The sequence below is a fragment of the Asparagus officinalis genome, chromosome 9 (assembly GCF_001876935.1).
Source record: "Asparagus officinalis chromosome 9, Aspof.V1, whole genome shotgun sequence".
Taxonomy (NCBI): domain Eukaryota; kingdom Viridiplantae; phylum Streptophyta; class Magnoliopsida; order Asparagales; family Asparagaceae; genus Asparagus; species Asparagus officinalis.
Window position 1 is genome coordinate 41,943,586 of NC_033802.1, and position 17,726 is coordinate 41,961,311.

The window sequence follows — 17,726 nt, forward strand, 5'->3', positions numbered from 1 at the left end:
TGACAAGATAGATCTGATGGCAGATAACGAGCATGAGTTGGTTTGTGTATAGATTCGAGGAGGACAGTACCAGATTTGGTGGAGCTTGCAAGCGGGCATGACCGAGTAACACATAGGAATATGGAGATGGCGGCATTGGACTTGAAGACGATGAGCGCTCATATTCAGTCCAAGGCAAGTGATGGAGATATAGAGGCACCCGGCTCATAGGGTGGAGTAGGAGAGGTGCACCAATATGATTTGAGACGACAGATACAGGTGGAGTACAATGACAGCAAGTGGGGAAATGCTACTGTCAAGATCAGTTCAGGAGGAGAACATGGTTGATTTGCTTCTAATGTTAGAGGTGGAGGATATCTTGGTGCGCACAAGAGAGGTGGAGGCGCCACGACGAAGCAGATGATAGTGAAGGTCACAGGACGTCCAAGTTGGAGTGCATGTGCTTCAATTTGAAGTGCAAAAGAAATAGAAGACTCTAGCGGGAGAGACAAAGTTTCAAGACTCATTTATATATATAAAAAGTCCCTTCATATCATACAAGGATCCCTAGATAACATGAGTGGATAGAAACTTTGATGGACCATCCACTTAAGTTAACATAAGTTTTTAGTGGATAGAAACTTTGGTGGACTATCCACTTAAGTTAACATAAGTTTTTAGTGGATAGAAACTTTGGTGGACGATAATTAACACTATGATGAGAGCAAACTTCTCCTGTACAGAGAGGAGGCTCCAAACCTCTAGGTTCTAATGAAAACAAATTTGGTTGAACCCTATTACGTTTGTAGGGAGATGGAAATGATTTATGTATACCATGATTAAGAGAGGAAAATTGTGAGGTCTGTTCATTATCGTACAGTTAGTAATCAGGGTTATATGCAAGTAATGAAAGCAAATATACTTTCATATCACACTTACCTAGGCATTTTGAAAGATGAAGAATCACGATGAAAATGAGGAATAGAAAAATAGATGACCCCGTATTTATTTAGGTAAGTAAAGTGTAAGAGGTCGAAGACACAACCACATATCATAATGAATGCTGTTAAAAAGATATTCAGGTTTCAACGTGGCTATTAAACAGTTCGCAGAAAAATGCAGATGGTCTATTGAAAGAGTATGATATACTTTTTAAGACCGATTGGCTAAAAAATATATGAGACAATCTACAACAAGGGCATATCAATAATGTTCTGCAGGCTCCTGCAGTTTGTAAAGAACCATTAAAAGCATATAAATAATCATCATTACTTGTGGAGTATGAATTAATATTTGCACAGAGAACAATTCCAAGTCACACCTAGAAATATCTGAAGACAACTAGTTAAAAGTTGCACCTTAAGATGAAATCACTAAATAAGTGTTATCCAACAGCAAATTAGATTACCTCAATCTGGGTCTGGATAAAAGCCTCGCGTGCTTTCAACATGGAAATTTTAGGGTCTGGATTGCCTATAGCAGGAGCTGGAGTAGCTGGCATATTTCAAGAATCAAGCTGTTAAACATAAGCCACATGTCTTTGCTTGATTTAAGGAAAGATACAGGAAGCTTGAGAAAGGACGATTTCATAAGTTTTAGGAGAGGGTTTTCCTCTATGCTGACGTTCAAAATTAGTAATCACCTAATAATTTTCACTTGATAGGGAACTAAATTTAAGACATGTCAAGACATTAGGAATATTCTCTTTTATGCATGATTATGCCCAAACAATAACAGTGATTTGTTAATTCAAAAAATCAACATCAAAATTCATTAGACTAGAAACTGGAACTTTCAGAACAAATTGACTTCTAAGCTTGCAATAAATTAACAATCAACGACATTCAACAGGTATGGTTATGACAATATTATGGCGACTACATATGGTTCAACAGACTTTGCAGATTTGACTTTGGCCCTTCTTTTTTGTTGCATTACACAGCTCTCTTGTAGCTTTGCTTCCCCCCGCCTTGGTGGCAGTAGCTATAGCAAGTCTCGCTTTAATAATTAATACTCTTTATCAATGTTTAAGTGTTGGAAGTAAAACATTTCTCTCCCCCCTTGATTCATGGTCAACTCTTGTAATTGTAAATGAAATTTACAACCAAATGATTCCAGCAATACAGTAGTTAGCAAAAAGAATAAACATAAGCTCCCATTACTATTAATCACTAAATAGAGTGTCTAAATGAAGACCATATTTCAGACATATAAGATCACAACTACAATGTAGAACTTGAATCTTAAGAAAATGTTTCAACAATGTTGCTTCCATGAAATAATACTGCAGTTTAACAAATGCATACAAAGAGGAATTATAAAAGAAATTTCAGAAACCAAAATCTGAAAAACTTACTGGCTTGCTGTCCAGATGCAGCTGATCCATTTTCAGGAGGAATAACTAAAGCTCTGCAAGTTGGGCAAATATTCTGTCGTTCTAACCATGATCGCAAACAATGCACATGAAAAAGGTGCCCACAATGCAACTTTTTGGCTGTTAACATCTCTTCACGGCAAATAATGCACGTTGCATCACTTCTGCAGTACAAAGTTTGCAATAATGCTCATGTTAGTCAAGGAAAAACACCAGGAGAGGGGGAAAAAGATTCTTACGCATTAATCTCCTCAGGTGTTGCACTCGGGAACCGTTCATCCACATTTGATGTAACCTTCCGGTAACGAATGTAATCCGCAATGCGGATTCTGAAGCTGCGAAATGTCTCATAGAGTTCTCGGATCAAGTGCAGCGGCAAACCATAGTGCCTGAATCAGAAACCAAAACCCCCATAATGTAATTTTAATATAACCTGGAACTATCAGACTAATGCTGATAGTACCTCAATTGGAAAAAAGAAAATAATGATATGATGAATAAATAGAACATACAACGGAAAATAGTTACCAAATTTCAGTAGAAGAGCAAGTTTTGTGAGATATTTATTTTAGCAGGAATTCAAAACCTTGCACAAGGTAATTAATCTCAGGAATTAAAAACCTTGCACAAGGTTATTAATATCACTATCAAAATTCAAGATGCACAGAGTATATACCTAAGGCTTTTTCTTTTCTTTCTCCTTCTGTCTTGTGAATTCCATGTCATACTAATTGCACTGAACACAGGAATTCAAAGATCTGATGTAGTTATCCGTTCATGGAAGACCAGCCTGACTGGCGTAACCCCAAAATAGATTTATCTAACATTTTATATAGCCAACCACTCTAGTAGCCGCTAGAACTGTTCAAGGTTTATTGTAGGTAACAATGCCAGTAAACAGTTTCATCAGTTACAGCAGCTTCATGTAGCTGACTTGTTTGAACCCCCCAACCCCCAACCCCAACACGCACGCACACGCACAACAAAAAAAGAAAAGAAAAATAGGAAGACAAACACACAACATCCTTCCCCCAAGTAAAACATAATACTCTAAAACATAAAGGTCATCTATGCGTCGAATGTGGTAGAAAGCAAATGCTAATCATTTTCAGGATGATGAACCCCACTTGTGGGTAAAGCATGAAAGTCAAATCAGTCTATGTTGCAGCTACTCAACTGACATCTATCACGACCATTCTTATGTATACACTGAAAGGTATGCATGTTTGTGCTTATCAAATCGTCAAGGTAAGTTTTTGGTCATTAACATTAAAAATAAAACACAGTACATAGGCACATGATCATGCACTTAGACATGTAGACAAGCATGCATTGTTGAGTTGAGATGAGTGATGGACACTAAGAAATATATTGCTATTATTTCTTTAGTAGTACAAACACACTAAACTCTCAAATACAAATACTCTCTTTCTCTCTATCTTCTCTTTCTTTCTCTGCTACTGGAATCTCACTACACTACTCTTTATTTATCTCTCCCTGGATCCTCAAGCTCTCACTCTTCTTTTTTTATTGTTTCACTTGCTTGGGATGGTTTTTAACTCACAACTTAGGGGGTATTTATAGTGTTACATTGGGGGTAGATGGGGTTGTTGGTCACTGTTATTTTGGTGGCTGATGGGATTAGTAGGTGGGAGAAAAACGTTCTGCTGACTTCAACACTCCCCCTCAGCAGAGACTTTTCTATCCATGAGTCCAAGCTGACTTCGAAATTCTGAAAACTTTGAAGTACTTAGTGCTTTGGTGAATATGTCAGCTATTTGTTCATTTGTCCCGATTGGCTTCATAACAATCTCCTCCTGAAGAACTTTCTCTCGAAGAAAGTGATGATGTACTTCTATATGCTTTGTCCTAGCATGGAAAACTGGATTATCTGCCAATCGTATTGCAGACTGATTATCGCAATGTAAAGCTACTGAATAGTCTGTGGACTGATGTAGATCTCTCATTAACTAAAAAAGCCACGTGCTTTCCTGAGCTGCCATTGCTGCTAATCTGTACTCCGCCTCTGTAGTTGACAGTGACACCGTTGGTTGTCTTTTGCTGCACCAAGATATAGCCGCTGAGCCGAGACTAAACATGTATCCAGTAGTAGACCTTCGAGTGTCATGATCTCCAGCATAGTCAGCATCACAATAGCCATAGACCGCACATTATTCTCCTTTCTTATACATGAGACCATAGTTAATTGTACCCTTGATGTACCTTAGGATCCTTCAGATTGCTTCTAAGTGAGTCTTCTTTGGCTTCTGCATGTATCGGCTCATCACACCAACTGCAAATGAAATATCTGGTATTGTCATAGTTAGATAGATTAAGCTTCCAACTAGTTGTCGATACATAGTTGGATCTTCCAAATCTTTTCCTTCATGTGCACACAGCCTCAGATTTGTCTCCATTGGTGTTGAGATTGATTTGCAATTGAACATCCCGTATTTGAGCAGCATGTCCTTCGCGTATTTTTCTTGGCACAAGAATAATCCATCTTTCCTTCGGTCGACCTCCAATCCGAGGAAATGCTTGAGCTCTCCAAGCTCCTTCATTTGAAACCTAACTGAGAGATTTGTCCTCGTTCTTTGGATTTCCGCATCATCATCTCCAGTTATGATTAAGTCATCCACATAGACCAACACGATTGATAGTCTACTACCAGTCTGTTTGACAAATAAACTGGAATCTGCATGGGCAAGAGAGTATCTACTTTGAATTAAAAACTCACCAATCTTGCCATACCAAGCTCTCGGAGCTTGCTTCAATCCGTAGAGAGCTTTCTTTAGTTTGAAAACGTATCTTTCTTTTTCCTTGCTCTCAAAACCGATAGGTTGCTCCATGTAAATCTCTCGATCCACCTCACCGTGTAAAAATGCGTTCTTCACGTCCATCTGCCAAAGCTTCCAACTTTTGCTGGCTGCTAGAGCTAGCAAAACTCGAACTGTTGTTATCTTGGCAACTGGACTGAATGTCTCATCATAATCCAGTCCATACTGTTGAGAGAATCCTCGAGCAACCAATCTTGCTTTGTATCTTTCAATCGTGCCATCCGGTCGAGTCTTGACTTTGTAAACCCATTTGCAGGAGATAGGTTTGACATCTTTGGGCTTTGGCACCAACTCCCAAGTTTGATTCTGATGAAGAGCTTGAATTTCTTCCTCCATTGCTTGTCTCCATTCAGCAAATTCGTATGCTTCCTCGAAGGTAGATGGCTCCTTCACATCCTCTATAATGGCAGCATTTGCATACTTAGGATTCAGTTTTCTGAGTCTTGTTGATCTTCGAAGTTGTTCAGTTGGTTCTTCTTTGATATTCTCCATCTGGCTTAGACGCTCCTCTTCTGATATTATCTGATGAACACCGGTTTTCCATGGAGAGCTTGATTCTGTCTTCTCTGAATGATGTATTCCTTCTTCTTAACCTGGCTCCCCCAGCTTCTTCTGCAACTGATCCTCTAAATCATTAGAGTCTGGGAGCACAACTTCTTGTGGAGTCCACCAAGACGAGGCTTCGTCAAACACAACATTTCTTGATGTGTAGCACCGTCCGGTTGTGGGATCACAACATCTCCATCCTTTTCTTTTACTATCATACCCCACAAATATACATCTTACAGTCTTTTTATCGAACTTGTTGCGTAAGTGATCAGGCACAAAGACATAACATACACAACCGAAGACTCTGAAATGGCTTACAGTTGGGTTGGTATTCCACAACTTCTGAAAAGGTGATATGAACCCCAGCTTCGATTGTGGTAGCCTATTGATCACGTGTGCCGCAGTCTTCATACACTCCGCCCAAAAAAGTCCAGGTACGTTCTTGGCATGAAGCATGCTTCTGCAAATTTCGGCGAGGTGACGATTCTTTCTTTCGGCTACGCCATTCTGCTACGGAGTATTTGGGCACGTTAGTTGTCGTCGAATCTTGTGCTGCTTCAGGTAGTCGTAAAACTCCTTTGATGTGTACTCGCCCCCGTTGTCTGTGCGTAGGTAACGAATCTTCTTGCTGAGTTCTCCTTCGACTTCTTCTCGGAATTGTTTGAATTTGAAGAGTGCTTCAGATTTTTCCTTCATAAAACCAACCCAGACATATCTCGAGTAATCGTCGATGAAAGTGATCATATACCGTATCCCACCGATTGATTCTTGTTTTACTCGACCAAATACATCTGAGTGTACAAGCTCTAAAGGTTCCTTGGCTCTGAACTGTGACTTGATAAACACGTAAAATATGCATTATCTTAGTGTGTTTCAAGCATAATTTACGAGTGTTTAATGCATATTTCGTGTTTAGATCGAGGATACTGCTGTGGTTTGTGTTCTTATATGTAGGTATTGGCTCAAGATTGAAAGATTTGATGATCGTTGGAAGTTATACAAGAGTTTGAAGCAACAACAAGATTTCGAAGGCATGGTTCGTGAAGAAAATGGATGCACGAGTATGAAGAACTGGAATTTCGACCATGATGCAGTTTGAATCAAGAAAAACTCAAAAGATGAAAGTTGTAGATCTCTTCAACAGGATTCCAATTCAACTTGAATCACCTCATTCCGAGGTCGGACGCAAAAGTTATAGCTAAAATACCAAAAACTGAAGAAACAAGCACAAAATCAGCAAAACAGCCCCTACCACACCCTGGTGTGGTGCAGACCACACCGGTGGCGCGGGAATTAGTTATTTTCCAGATTTTTGGAGACATATAAATAGATATTTTGAATTAGGGTTTTAGATATCTTTTGTTATGTTCTTTTAGCCATCAACTAGCAACTATTCTAGGGTTCAAGTATTGAAGGAAGACATTAATCTCTTGTAGAAGATTGGATTGCAAGTTCTTATTTTGAAGATTTCAATTGAAAGACGGGTTAATTCTTTCCTCTCTTTGATTTATTTCTTCTTATGATTGATTTGCATAATTATTTGATGTCTTCTCTTATTCCAATCATGTGTGAGTAGATTTCTTGTCTAGGATTGGGAAAGAACCCAACTTTTTGGTGATTGATGATGAATTGATATAGGTTCTTGGTGAAAGTTTAAATCTTTGAACTTGATTTCTAGTGTTTTAATTTTGTTGATTCGCTTGATCACCGTATTAGCAATCATAGGTAATTAATTGAAGGACTGAAAGGTGAAGATTAATACCGGATCTCTAGAAATTAAGCAGGGAGCTCGAACCACGAAAGTAGGCTAGATTCCTTGGGGATTTGATTTGGATTAGCATAAAGCTTAATGGGTTTAATTTAATCTTGATTCCACGAAAGTAGGTTAATTGAGATTGATTAGGCACGATCTTTAGACCTTGAAAGAGGCTTTAGATTAATTTAGGCTAATTCACCCTTTCTAGATTAAACCAACACCAAGAATTGAAATAATTCATCATTGAACACCTAAGTTGTGGTGATAACCCAATCCTAGTCCTTCATTATATTGAATTCCATCCGATTAGTTGTTTATTTTATTTCTTTTATTAAATCTCTTCTAATTTACTCATTGATTTAGCTAGTCGAATAACGTGAGATTTGGTAATTAACCCTAGTCCTTGTGGGATCGACCTTGATAGCTACAACGAATCCGTGCGCTTGCGGATTTTGCCCTATCAAGTTTTTGGCGCCGTTGATCCTGTACAAATTCCTTCTCCTTCTCCTTCTGATGAATCTATTCAACAATCACTCCCCTCAGATGACCAAGAACCTGAACCCGAACCTGAGCCTGCTTTTGATAGATTTAGACCGGTTGCTCCCTTTCCAGATAGACTCAGGTCTAGGAAACACTCTCCTCAGGAGGAGAAAATCCTAGAGACATTCAAGCAGGTTAAGGTCAACATTCCTCTCTTAGATGTAATTGAACAAATTCCATCTTATGCTAAATTTTTAAAAGAATTGTGCACTAAGAAGAGGAGAATAAATGTTCCAAAGAAAGTCTTTTTAGCCGCCAATATCAGTGAAATGCTGTCAAATCCCATACCTTTGAAACGTAAAGATCCAGGTTCCCCCATCATTTCATGTATCATTGGTAATACTCATATTGATAAGGCGCTTTTAGACTTAGGGGCCAATGTCAATTTGCTTCCATATTCAGTCTACCAGCAATTGGGTCTAGGTGTACTGAACCCAACTAAATACACCTTACAGTTGGCTGATAGATCTGTTAAGGTCCCTATGGGTGAGTTAGAGGATGTTCTGATTAAGGTTGGAGATTTTATTTTTCCAGTAGATTTTGTAGTCTTGGAAACACAGCCTGTTTCCAATCCCAAAGGACAGACACCTGTCATCTTAGGACGACCGTTCTTAGCCACTTCTAATGCTCTCATCAACTGTAGAACTGGTCAAATGAAGCTGTCCTTTGGGAATTTGACTGCTGATCTCAACATTTTTAATCCAGGGGACCAACCAAATAATCAGCCTCTAGAAATAAACTACATTCAGGAACGATCAGAAGAAGAAGAAGAAGAGTCTGATTTGAGTTTTGAGGAAATTTTTGATGAAGAGTTAGAGTTATTAGAAGAAGAAGATCAGGTCCTTGAGAATAATAAAACTGTGTTAAACATTTGCTGCTTTGAATTAAATTTTGAAGAACTCTTTCTTGATGAACTTAGATTCTTGGAGAATAATCAACAACCAAATTTTCAAAACTTCACAGAAGAATTGGTTGTTAGAAAACAAAACTTCACAGTACAAGAGTCTAAGTTCATTAAGAAATGCAAAATGCAGGACACCGATAATACCTACCTTACTTTGTTGCAAGAATTACTGAACACCCCGAAATGCTTGGAAATTCACATTATTGATTATATCATTCTGAATTTGTTTAAAATCCGGGGAAGAATTTTCAACAGTAAGGTAGGATTCAATGTAGAACAGGAACTCGTCATGTTGAATATTTCATTCTACATTGTTTATTTTGTTTATTTCAGAATAATAAAAAGAATTTATTCTTCTCTCATTTGAGAGTTTCTTGTTCAGTTGTTAAAAAAAGAAAAAAAAAAGAAAAAAAAGAAAAAAAAAGACAAAAAAAGAAAAAAAAGAATAAATGTTTGATTTCCTCCTCCTCAAACCAAAGGTAATTGCAGATTTTTATCAGCCGACCAAATGTAAGTGCTTCACTTCTTATCTGCTTTACTTTATGCATCATAGAGTTTGCATTGAGGACAATGCAAAATTTAGGTGTGGTGGTAGGAATTAGTTATTTTTTCTCTTTATTTTATATTTTTAGTTACATTTTTTCCCCTTTTTCTTTTAAAAAAAATTATAAAAATATCGTCACTTGCCAAATTGATGGAGTTATGTAATAATTGATTTATTTGATAAATTTGAAATTTTCTAATCCCTAATTAGTTATTTACTTAAGTTCACCTTTTATGATAACTCTAAATAAATTTCTTAAGAAATGATTTTCAAAGTAGTATACTTTACTTAAGCCTTAACTTGGACTTTTATTTAAAATAATGAAATTTTTGCATGCTTAGCTTAAAGTTAAAAATAATTTTTCAAAGTGTCTTGATTTACATATTTTTCAAAATATATATACATATACAAAAAAAAATTGCAAAAGAAGAGTGCGAAAAATGGGCACCAAAAACGAAAAAAAAAAACAAAAAAAACTCTTTAATTCAAGGTGATTCTATCTTATTAAGCCTAAGCTGACCGAGTAATTAAGCCTAAGGAGTATTTCCATACTTAATGACCTAAGCCCATTTGGGTTGGGATCCATTGGCCTAAAACTCGTTAAATGGTCACTTAGAAAGCCCGTTAAAGTAGAAAAAAATCACCAAGGAAGAAAGAGTTATAAAAAAAACTAATAAATGTTGGAAAATATTTTAAATCAAGCAACTGGAAAATTATTTAAAACAAAGAGTTAGCATGTTCTTTTCAAAACTTTTAAATTAAATTTCTAAGTTTGGCTTGGTTTTGTATTGCTACAATGAGAAGATTTTCTATACCTTAGAGTTATATATAAAAATGAAAAATGTTTTCTTGAGTGATAACTGGCTCCAATTAGATTATCTAAAAGTTATCAAGTGAATTTAGTTATTTACTGACTTCTTTAATTTGGCAAGTTGATCGAATTTTGTGGGTATATTCACTGTAAACCCTCACGAGACTACAACTCGTCCACTAGGATAACCTAGGGGTTTAAAGGCTTGTTGTATGCGCTAAATACAACCGCGATTCCTGCGAAAGCGAGTTAAGATTTTCTTTTTATTTTTTTTGCTAGAGGACTAGCAAAAGTTTAGGTGTGGGGGTATTTGATAATCATATTTTTACTATAATTTTATATCCTCATTATATATTTTACATGAATAAATATACCATTAATAATTGTTGTTAGCTTAGTTTCCACATAATTGAATGGAAATATAAATAAATATTATTAAATGTAAAAAAAACCTCTCAAAATCTCTCTTCTCTATTTTTTGTAGCAATTTAGAAGTCCAAAAAGAAAATGATTGAAAAGTTGGAAGCCCAAAGGCCCAAGCCCATCAAGAAAGATTACACCAAGGGAAGAGTTGATTTTTGGACTTATTTGCTAAAGTTACAAACTCAAGGACCGGACCTGGATAGCTGCAGCATGCATGGGCCGAATTTTTTATTTTCTTTTTGAAAATCAAATGGATCTTACATCAATGGGCCGGTTGCTTTGTTTTGGAAAATCAAATGCAATTGGGCCAAAATTTAATGGACCGGACTTGGAATGATGGATGCAAAGAATTGGCTTTTAATTCATGGGCCGGACTTGATGACTTAGAGATTTGATTTTTTTTCAATGGGCCAAAGGTTGCTGCAGCTCTCCAATTTCGGTTTTGAAAATCAATGAACTTTTACCTCATGGACCGAACTCCTGCAGAGAATTAATGTGTGCATAGACCGGACTTGCTATGGGCTGGAGATTTAATCTTCATTTTGAAAATCAAATGAACTCTTCATGGGCCAAAAACTTGATTACTGCAAACTTCATGGGCCGGATTTTCACAAGAAAATTGTGAATTCAAATAAACTCTCCAATGGGCCGGTTGCTGATTTTATTGTGGACTTGGCTTTTGCAACTTGGATTTTCATTTATTTTTGAAAATCAATTGGGCCTCCTATGTTTGGGCTAGAGAAGAACAAAAAGCAAATTCAAAGGTGGAGATTATTGCTTGGGGCTCAAGACAAATCCAATGGCTCATATTCATTGAAGATTACTATAAATAGGGGTAGAGAGTGAGGGGTTAAGGGGTGAAAAATTTTTGTAACTCCTTTTGGAGAGGAGGGCTACTCTTAATTGAGAAGGCCTTCCAAAATTGTAACTTTTTGTTGCAATTAATAATAATAATTTTTTCACCACTTTAAATTTTTCTCTTCTTCTCTTTGTTGGATGATGAAGATGAAGATGAAGATGGAGAATTATTTGAAGGTTTGCATTTCTTTTCTTTTCCTCTTTTATTGCTTATTAGTTTAGATTTATTTCTATGCTTGTAGTTAGATTTTATTTTCTTGTTAAATAGCCAAGAGGCTAGAACCCTCTTGCCTTAGATTTATTTCATGCTCATAGATTAGATTTATTTTCATGCTTATAGAGTAGATTTATTTTCTTTTTGTAATTTATTTTATAATTTAGATTTTGTAATTTATTTTGTAGTTAGATTTTAATTTCTTGCACTATTCACCTTGAGGCTAGAACCCTCTTGGGTTTAGTTTTTTTTTCTTTTTGTTTATTTTTATTTTGTTTGATTCACCTTTAGGCTAGAACCCTCTAGGGAATCACCCTTTTCTAAGAAGTGGGTTCAATTTTAGATTATCCATATCTATAATTGAATTCACCATCTTTAATTTCTTACATTTTCTTTTATTCTAGAATTTTGTTCTTCATTCTTGATTTTTCATTTGTTTCTTGATTTTATTCATTTTTTTTTCCTTCTTACCTTATTTGATCACAACCATTCTTTATCACATCCACTCTCACTTAACTTTTGCGCCGCTTCACACACTATCACTTTCACTCTCATTATCTCTCCACAATCACATTCAACCATCACTCCTATTTGTCACGCACACAACATAAGAACCGATTTTATATTTTCTCCTACAAAACACCTTCCTCGTGGGATCGATATCTTTATACTATAACTTGACACGGTTGTGCACTTGTAACCTTTTTGGTACATGTTTATGCCGCATCAATGGGTCCGTAGGCAAACGCGTGGCTCGCCCGCTCGAGGCTCTCCCGCTCTAAGAATTTGCTTGTAATTCAAACTCGCCTAAGCTTGAGTTTCGCCTGTGGCTCAAACTCGCCTAAGCTTGAGTTTCGCCTATGGCATAAACTCACCTAAGCTTGGGTTTTGCCTGTGGCACAAACTCGCCTAAGCATGAGTTTTGTCTGTGGCATAAACTCGCCTAAGCTTGAGTTTCACCTGTAGCACAAACTCGCCTAAGCTTGAGTTTTGCTTGTGGCACAAACTCCCCTAAGCTTGAGTTTCGCCTGTAGCTCAAACTCGCCAAAGCTTAAGTTTCGCCTGTAGCATAAATCCGCCTAAACTTGAGTCCTCTTGCGACGTGTGCTTGCCTATGGCATAATCTCGCCTAAACTCGAAGTTATTTGCTACCAAGTCAGCTAAAAGTGCTAAAGTATTGGATAGCGATACACAGCAATAAAAAATAGAAAGGAGTGCGTGCGTAATGTATTGAGGAATTTAAGAAACGTGAAATTCAGTCATAAGCAATTTTCAAAATAATACATTCGAACAAAGTTATGATTTTACAATCAAACAAGTCATAATATTACATTGGAAGCAATAGATCAGACAAGATATCTTGGATCTACACTTATCCTACAAGCTCATCCTAGAAGACTAAAAGACGCAAGTTTTGCCTTAACCGTAGCTATCTTCTCTGCATGCACTGTGCGAGCCTCTTCCTCTGCCTCCTGCCTGACCCTGGCTTCAAAAGAAGCATTAGTCGTAGCATCTTCTTAGCGCAGCACCAGAAGAATACGCCTCTCCCTAGCAAGAGCGCCTTGGATGGTCTCGCTAGAATACGCCTCTCCCTAGCAAGAGCGCCTTGGATGGTCTCGCTCTAGATGTGTAGGACCGTCAAGGTTGACTCCCCCTCAGCATACGGGACCCTACCCCAAATAACTGAGTAAGCGGTCTCCATCTTGGCTTGCAACAGACATTGCTGGTTATCCAAGCGGACGATGAGGGACTCCTTGTCTTCTATATCCCTCCTTCGGCACTCTTACTGCCACGCCCCATAACGATGGGCCGAAGGTAAAAGCTGCGCCACGTCAGGCTCCGGGTCCGTCTGTAGCAAGTTCTCTAACCTTGTTAAAAGCAATTTCAGATTGAGAAGCCTCATCGAACAGCGTATAGTGAGTGCGTAGTCACCCAAACACTAGATGTCAACCACACGATCTGAGAGAGATTGCTTCAGATCCGCATAAGTACCACAGCCTTGGTCGATGAGGGAAATCACCTGCTTTACGGCATTCTCCAATCCTTAGACATGAGTCTGCAGACTAACGGAGTCTGAGGGATTAAACCCTTGGCCACGATCAGGTGCGGCGACTGAAGAAAATTCTGGGTGAGGCCCTACTTCTGGCTGAGGGATAGATTGCGAAGCAGAACCGGTCGTAGGTTTGGGCTTAGGCCCCGGCCCATTAGTGTTCGGCACCCCCCTCTGGAGCTGACGAAAGAGAGCAAAATCATGAACTCATCATGTTCACATGCTTGTTAGCCTACCAAGAGATTCAAAAATAGAAATACCTCTAGCAGCATCAGCGGCCACACCGACAGTGGCGGCCTCAACGACAGCAGAGGAAGAGACGTTCCTTTCTCCCTTCTTTGAGACAAGTACCTTAGCTCACGGCGCCATCTTGAATGCGAGATAAATGATAAACACCATGACCTCCCCCAACGAGAAGGAAGGACGCTATATAGCAAACGATCCAAGTGCTCTCCTACCATGCTATTCGACGGTTCGAGATCAAACGGTCCTGAAGGAGGCGAGGCGGTTCGGAATCCCACACGAACGGTCGAGATCTGGTGGTTCTAAACACGACCGCTAATCAACGGCCCAGATCGGGCGTAGGAGACGAAGAGCCTCCATTATGCTGCCTTTAATGCAGAACAAAGTGCCAATGTCATCTTAGCTGGCGAGCACATGAGGCCATGAACGGACACGTGGCTCACCCAAGTCGAAGTTCATCTCGCCTGAGTCAAAGCTCGCCTGCGACTCAATTGCGCCCTATAAATAGAGTTTGCCTACGGCTTGAACTCGCCAATAGCTAGAGTTCGCCCATGGCACAAACTCGCCTAAGCACGAGTTCGCCTACGAACTAAATTCGTTCGTTTCAAGCCCGCCCATGGCTTAAGTCCCTCCGACTCAAGTTCGTCAATGAGCCAAGATCGCCTATAGCAAATTCGCTGAAGGATACAGGTGCGGGATAATAAAAGGTAACAACAACAAGGAGAAATATATGCGCAATGCGTTAGGAAACCAAGAAAGCATAAATTCCATTCATTTACCAGTTCTAACACAATACATTTGAACAAAGTTATGACCCCACGATCAAAGGAGTCATAACGTCACACTGGTAACAAAATAAAACAAAATGTCTTGACATCACCCCAACCCTAAAGGCCTAGTCCAGCAAGCTGAAGGGCGCAAGCTCCGCTTTAACAGCGGCTACCTTCCCTACATGGTCCTCTCGAGCCTTGTCCTCTGCCTCCTTCTGGATCCGGGCTTTAAAGTTTGAGGCAGCAGCAGCATCCTCTTGACACAACTTCTGAAGGTTTCGGGTCACCTCTTCAATAGCGCTGCAAGCGTTCCCGCTCTCAAACTGGAGCCCCCTCATAGTCGTCTCCTCATGCTCTAGCTTGGCCCTCAGGCAGGCGAGGGTGGAAGTAGAGGTGTCCATCCTGGTCTATAGTAAACATTATCGGGCGGTCAGAAGAGCGATGCGGGATTCTAGGTCGGCTATGTCCTTTGCTTGGACCTCCTTCTCCCACTCCGCTATGTCCCTTGCTCGGACCTCCTGCTCCCACTCCCCCCGACGCCGAGCATGGGCCGAGTATCGATCCATTTCAGGTCCTAGGTCCGACTGTAGCAAATGCTCCAAATGTGTCAGGCACGATTCCAGATGTAGTAGCTTCATCAAGCAGCGAGTAGCAAGCCGGGATTCATCCAGCCACCTAATATCGGCCACTCGGTCCAAGAGAGACTACCTCAAATCCGCTTAAGTCCCCTAACCAAGGTCGACGATAGAGATCACCTGCTTTGCAACATTCTCCAATTCTTCGACACGAGCCTGTATAGGGAGCGAGTCTGAAGGGATAGGCTCTTGGCCGAGAGCAAGTGCCGCAATAGGCAGAATCTTAGGATAGAGCCCTGCTTGGCTGGGAGCAGGCTTGCGAGGCCGCGGATGCAAGTGCGCCGGTCTCCTCGGATTCGTCATCCGAGGACAAACAATAGGTTCGGACATAGGCCCCTCGGTGGCCGGCACACCCTCTTGAGCTGCACAACATAACAAAAATATTAAAATCATGAGATCATCCCACTCACGATCCCCTTAATCTACCACAAAGATTAAATACAAAAAAATACCTCTGGCAGCAGCAGCCTCAGCAGCGGCGAAGGAGGAAGCTCCTCTCTCCTTCTTCGAAACAGTCACTTTTACTCGTGGTTCCATCTCAGACACAGTAAGTGAAAGCTTGGGTTTTCTCTGAAGCAAGCAATGAACACCGTGACTTCCTCTAACGAGGAAGATGAACGCTATATATGCATGGCTTGGACGCTCACCCGCCGTTCGATTAGACAGTTTGAATCAAACGGTCAAAAACGAGGCGGGACGATTCGGGATCGCACATGAGTGGTCGGGATCTGGCGGTTTTAAACATGATCTGTAGCCAACGGTTCAGATCAGGCGTAGGAAATGATGAGCCCCCACCACACCGCCTTTAATGCGAAGCGATGTGCCCACGTCATCTTAGCTGGCGAGCACATAAATCCGTGAGCGGACATGTGGCCCACCCAGTTTAAGGCTATCCTACGACTCGAATTTGCCATATAAGTCAAACTTGTCTGGCTTGAGTTCGCCTAAGAATCTGGGCTCACGACAACTCTGACCCGCTTAATCCAAGTCCAGTTGCGGCGAGGATTTTCCCCACTTTCGAGCTCGCCTAAGACGTGAGCCCAATGGGAATTTGGCCACAACTCGCCTAAGACCGAAATTCACCTGTGATTAGAACTAACCTAATTCGAATCCGCTTGCGACTAACCTAAGCTCTCCCCCTGTGAATAATGACCCGAAGAGAAAAAATACACGCCCACGGGGCACGAGGAACAATGATTGAGACAAAAGTATAGTTTCATTCATTAAGAGAGATTTGGATACAATGATACAATCAAGTTAAATTACAAATTTCTCAGTCACGACTCCACCATGCGAACCTCTTGGGTACGCTTAAGCTTGAGCCTTTTCAAGACCTCTCGGTGGATATCCGCTTCAAAGCGCGAAAGCAAGTCCTGGACGTTGGTCCTTGCCTCCTTGAGGGCTTGGCCTTTCTCCTCAATTGCATCAACAACCAGTTGCTATCGAGACCCGAGTTCCACTAACTCCTCCATCAGCTGTTCGCGGGCCTTCTCCTTGGCGGCCAATAAAGCCTGCACATTAGCAATGGTTTGTTTAGCCTTTGCTATCTCCGAGGCCAGGCTGAATATACTGGAGTTGGCTTTGTGGCGCTCTCTGCCTACTCGTTCATCCTCAGCCATGGCGTGCTCCAACTCCTCCTTCAACCTCATCTCTAACGACATCATCTCCTCTAATCTGCATTCTCTCTCCTCTAAGGCTGCTTAAACCTCGCCGGATGCGAGATAGAGGATCTCAGAGCCCTTAGCACGGAGGGCGAGTAGCTGTCGGATAGCTAGCTCTGCCTCCTCCAAGCGCGCATAATACGGAGTGGCGGCAGAGGCGCCAATCATCTTGACCAAGAAGGCCATGTGAAAGTCAAGAATCTCCTTGAACTCCTCGAAAGGAAAACTTTCTTCCAACGCGAGCTTGATGCTGTCGGCAAGGGTGTCCTAGAAGTTGGCAATGGCTTGATCCACTGACCTCTTGCGTAAGCGAGACGTAGGAGACAGGGGAACCTCGTCGGCTGCTGTCATTGAAGTGAATCGACGAACTACGTGAGTTGATAGGATTTCGGAACAACGAAGACCCAGGCCAATCGGGAACCCGACGATGTTCACAAAAAGGACAACGCCCTTCGAGTCTCGTTCATTCTACAGATAATCCAACCATTGGATCAGATAGAACTCTTCGTCAAGCTTCCAACGCACTTGGAATCACTCAAATCCGAGTTCGGACGAAGAATTTACAGTGAAAACAATCA

At 40.4% G+C, this 17,726-nt stretch overlaps 1 protein-coding gene across 1 annotated transcript; it reads right to left on the reverse strand.

Moving 5' to 3' along the window:
• On the reverse strand, window positions 1,168-4,553 carry LOC109823394 (ERAD-associated E3 ubiquitin-protein ligase HRD1-like). The gene is made up of 6 exons (XM_020389670.1): window positions 4,469-4,553; window positions 4,034-4,244; window positions 2,593-2,742; window positions 2,336-2,517; window positions 1,388-1,473; window positions 1,168-1,203 (listed from the first exon to the last, which is right to left on the reverse strand). Exons 1-6 carry the CDS (start codon window positions 4,551-4,553, stop codon window positions 1,183-1,185), a joined length of 735 nt encoding a protein of 244 aa, XP_020245259.1. The 3' UTR covers window positions 1,168-1,182.

Excerpts from the sequence above, each read along its gene's own strand:
- LOC109823394 (XM_020389670.1), bottom strand. The coding sequence starts at position 4,553 with ATGGTCTCATGTATAAGAAAGGAGAATAATGTGCGGTCTATGGCTATT. Across the intron at positions 2,743-4,033 it reads AAAGTCTCTGCTGAGGGGGA|GCACTATGGTTTGCCGCTGC; the intron begins GTGTTGAAGTCA and ends TTTCTGATTCAG. Across the intron at positions 2,518-2,592 it reads ACACCTGAGGAGATTAATGC|AAGTGATGCAACGTGCATTA; the intron begins GTAAGAATCTTT and ends TTTGTACTGCAG.